General features: G+C 34.4%; 1 protein-coding gene across 1 annotated transcript in view; it reads left to right on the top strand.

Moving 5' to 3' along the window:
- The window catches only part of DNAH8 (dynein, axonemal, heavy chain 8), a 349054-nt gene that overhangs the window by 143066 nt on the left and 203603 nt on the right, over nt 1–2385 (top strand). The window contains exons 35-36 of the mRNA XM_011986894.1: nt 1147–1284; nt 1440–1680. Coding sequence (XP_011842284.1) covers nt 1147–1284; nt 1440–1680 — 379 coding nt within the window. The remainder of the gene's footprint in view (nt 1–1146; nt 1285–1439; nt 1681–2385) is intronic.

The raw sequence follows: 2385 nt of genomic DNA on the forward strand, positions 1-2385 counted from the left end.
CAAGACCAGCTTGGCTAACATCACGAAACCCTGTCTCTACTAAAAATACAAAAATTAGCTGGGTGTGGTGGCACCTGCCTGTAATCTCAGCTACTCGGGAGGCTGAGGCAGGAGAATCGCTTGAACTCAGGAGGTAGAGATCACGGTGAGCCGAGATCGTGCCACTGCACTCCAGCCTGGGCAACGGAGCGAGATTCTCTCTCAAAAATAAAATAAAATAATAGAATGACTTTACTTCATTAAAAAATTTATTTTTGGTTTTTGAAGTATCTCTAATGAAGAATAAAAGTTGTGAATGTCAATCCTTATGAATAAACTTGAAAACTAAAATTGAATCCAGTAGAACTTTATGGTATACTAAGGGCTGAGGAATTTCTGGGAGAATCCACAAATTCTCTTAAGTGGTCAATTTGGTGTTTTACCCATTTAAGAATTTTCCTTTACTCGGACCTTTTATTCTTGTTTTAAATACAGAAACTTCATCTGGGCACATGTGGGATTTTGTTGTTTGTTTGTTTTGGATAGGGTCTTATTCTGTTGCTCAGGCTGGAGCGCAGTGGTGCAATCATAGTTCACTGCAGCCTTGAACTCCTGGGCTCAAGCAGTCCTTTCACATCACCCTCCCAAGTAACTGGGACTACAGTCACATGCCACCACACCTGGCCACATGAGGGAAAACTTCTGGTAGGAATGGGATGTTTAAGCTCAGTCTTAAAGGCAGACCAGGACTTAGTCGGGGGAAACGTTCTCATAAAATCCAGCTTGTATTTGAAAGAAAAAAAGTCAAATGAAACCTTAGCCACAGCTATGACCTTATCATTAAGTTTTGGTCAATTGTTTGCAATGATTGGTGTAGTAAGTTTCTCATTAAAAAATAGCAAGGTTTTTTCTTTACAAAATGAACCATTTGCTAATGTCAAGTTATAGTATGATCTGGAATATTTGGGAGCTGTAAACTTGACCTTAATAACAGATCTTTAACAAAGTCCTTGTATTGAAAACGGATATAGTTGTATGCATTTGGTAGCTATAAGACACCATACACACAATGTATGAAATATTTGATTGGATGAACTCTGCCTTTCCAATAATAGAATTTATTAAATACTATACATGATGAGATAACTTAATTACTTTGTTTCCCAGAAAAGAACTCAACTTGCTGCAGAAGCTGTATGGATTGTATGACACTGTAATGAGCAGTATTAGTGGTTATTATGAAATACTTTGGGGAGATGTAGATATTGAAAAAATTAATGCAGAACTGCTGGAATTTCAAAACAGGTGAGTCTCAATGGAATTTTTTATAATGCCTGTCTTCTTAGGATCCTATAGGTATTTCAGAAGCTAATTTATTCCCTAATATACTACTGTATATACATAAAACCTTCTTCAAATAAATGTGAAGGTGGCATTTTTTTTCTCTTTCTTTCTGAAAGATGTCGTAAACTTCCAAAAGGACTTAAAGACTGGCAAGCTTTTTTGGATCTCAGAAAGAGAATTGATGATTTCAGTGAGTCATGTCCTCTACTGGAAATGATGACCAATAAGGCCATGAAACAGAGGCACTGGGATAGAATCTCCGAATTAACTGGAACCCCATTTGATGTGGAATCTGATTCTTTTTGCCTTAGAAATATCATGGAAGCACCACTCCTTAAAAATAAGGATGATATTGAGGTACATAAGTGTATACGTTCTTATCAATGATCCATTAAAGAATGTCCCTTTTTTCTTTTCTGAGAGTTGTAGATATTTTATGAGAGGTTGGACTAATTGCCCTCTGTAATGCACCCTCAAAATTTGGAATGATCCTGAACATTCTTGACTTTTATGAAATAATCTTGTTACTCAATGAGATTATACGATTATTTGAAATACATTATTTGAAATACATTTGTTTTGGAGCCCTTCAATACATCTTCCTTATCCCCAGAATGCACTTCCACTTAAAAAATATTTGTTTATTTATGTATTGTGTTCTTGGTGAATCCCTCTGAACTATTTTCCAAATTTCTAATTTTATGCTTTTTCTTGTTCAGTCTATTAAGTTTTTAGAATTTTCTATTATTACATTTTTCCTTTCCAAGATTTTTAATTGGTTCTTTTTTGTGGCCACCCATTTTTTTTTCATTTTTGCATTAAAATTTTTCTGTCCTTTTTGTAGATTCTTAGATCTACAGAGTCTTAAATCTATATATATTTCCAGATCTGTAGGTTTCAAATCTATAGATTTATAGATGTCTTCGCTTATCTCTTTGAACATTTTAAACATAATTATTTAAACATTTTTCATTAGAGAAAATTTCAAACACCTACAAAAGTAAAGCTCTCCTTACTCTAACATTTATCAACTCGTGGCCAATATTATTTTATCTATACTAT

This window comes from Mandrillus leucophaeus, unplaced genomic scaffold (genome assembly GCF_000951045.1).
Source record: "Mandrillus leucophaeus isolate KB7577 unplaced genomic scaffold, Mleu.le_1.0 Scaffold3, whole genome shotgun sequence".
Lineage (NCBI taxonomy): Eukaryota > Metazoa > Chordata > Mammalia > Primates > Cercopithecidae > Mandrillus > Mandrillus leucophaeus.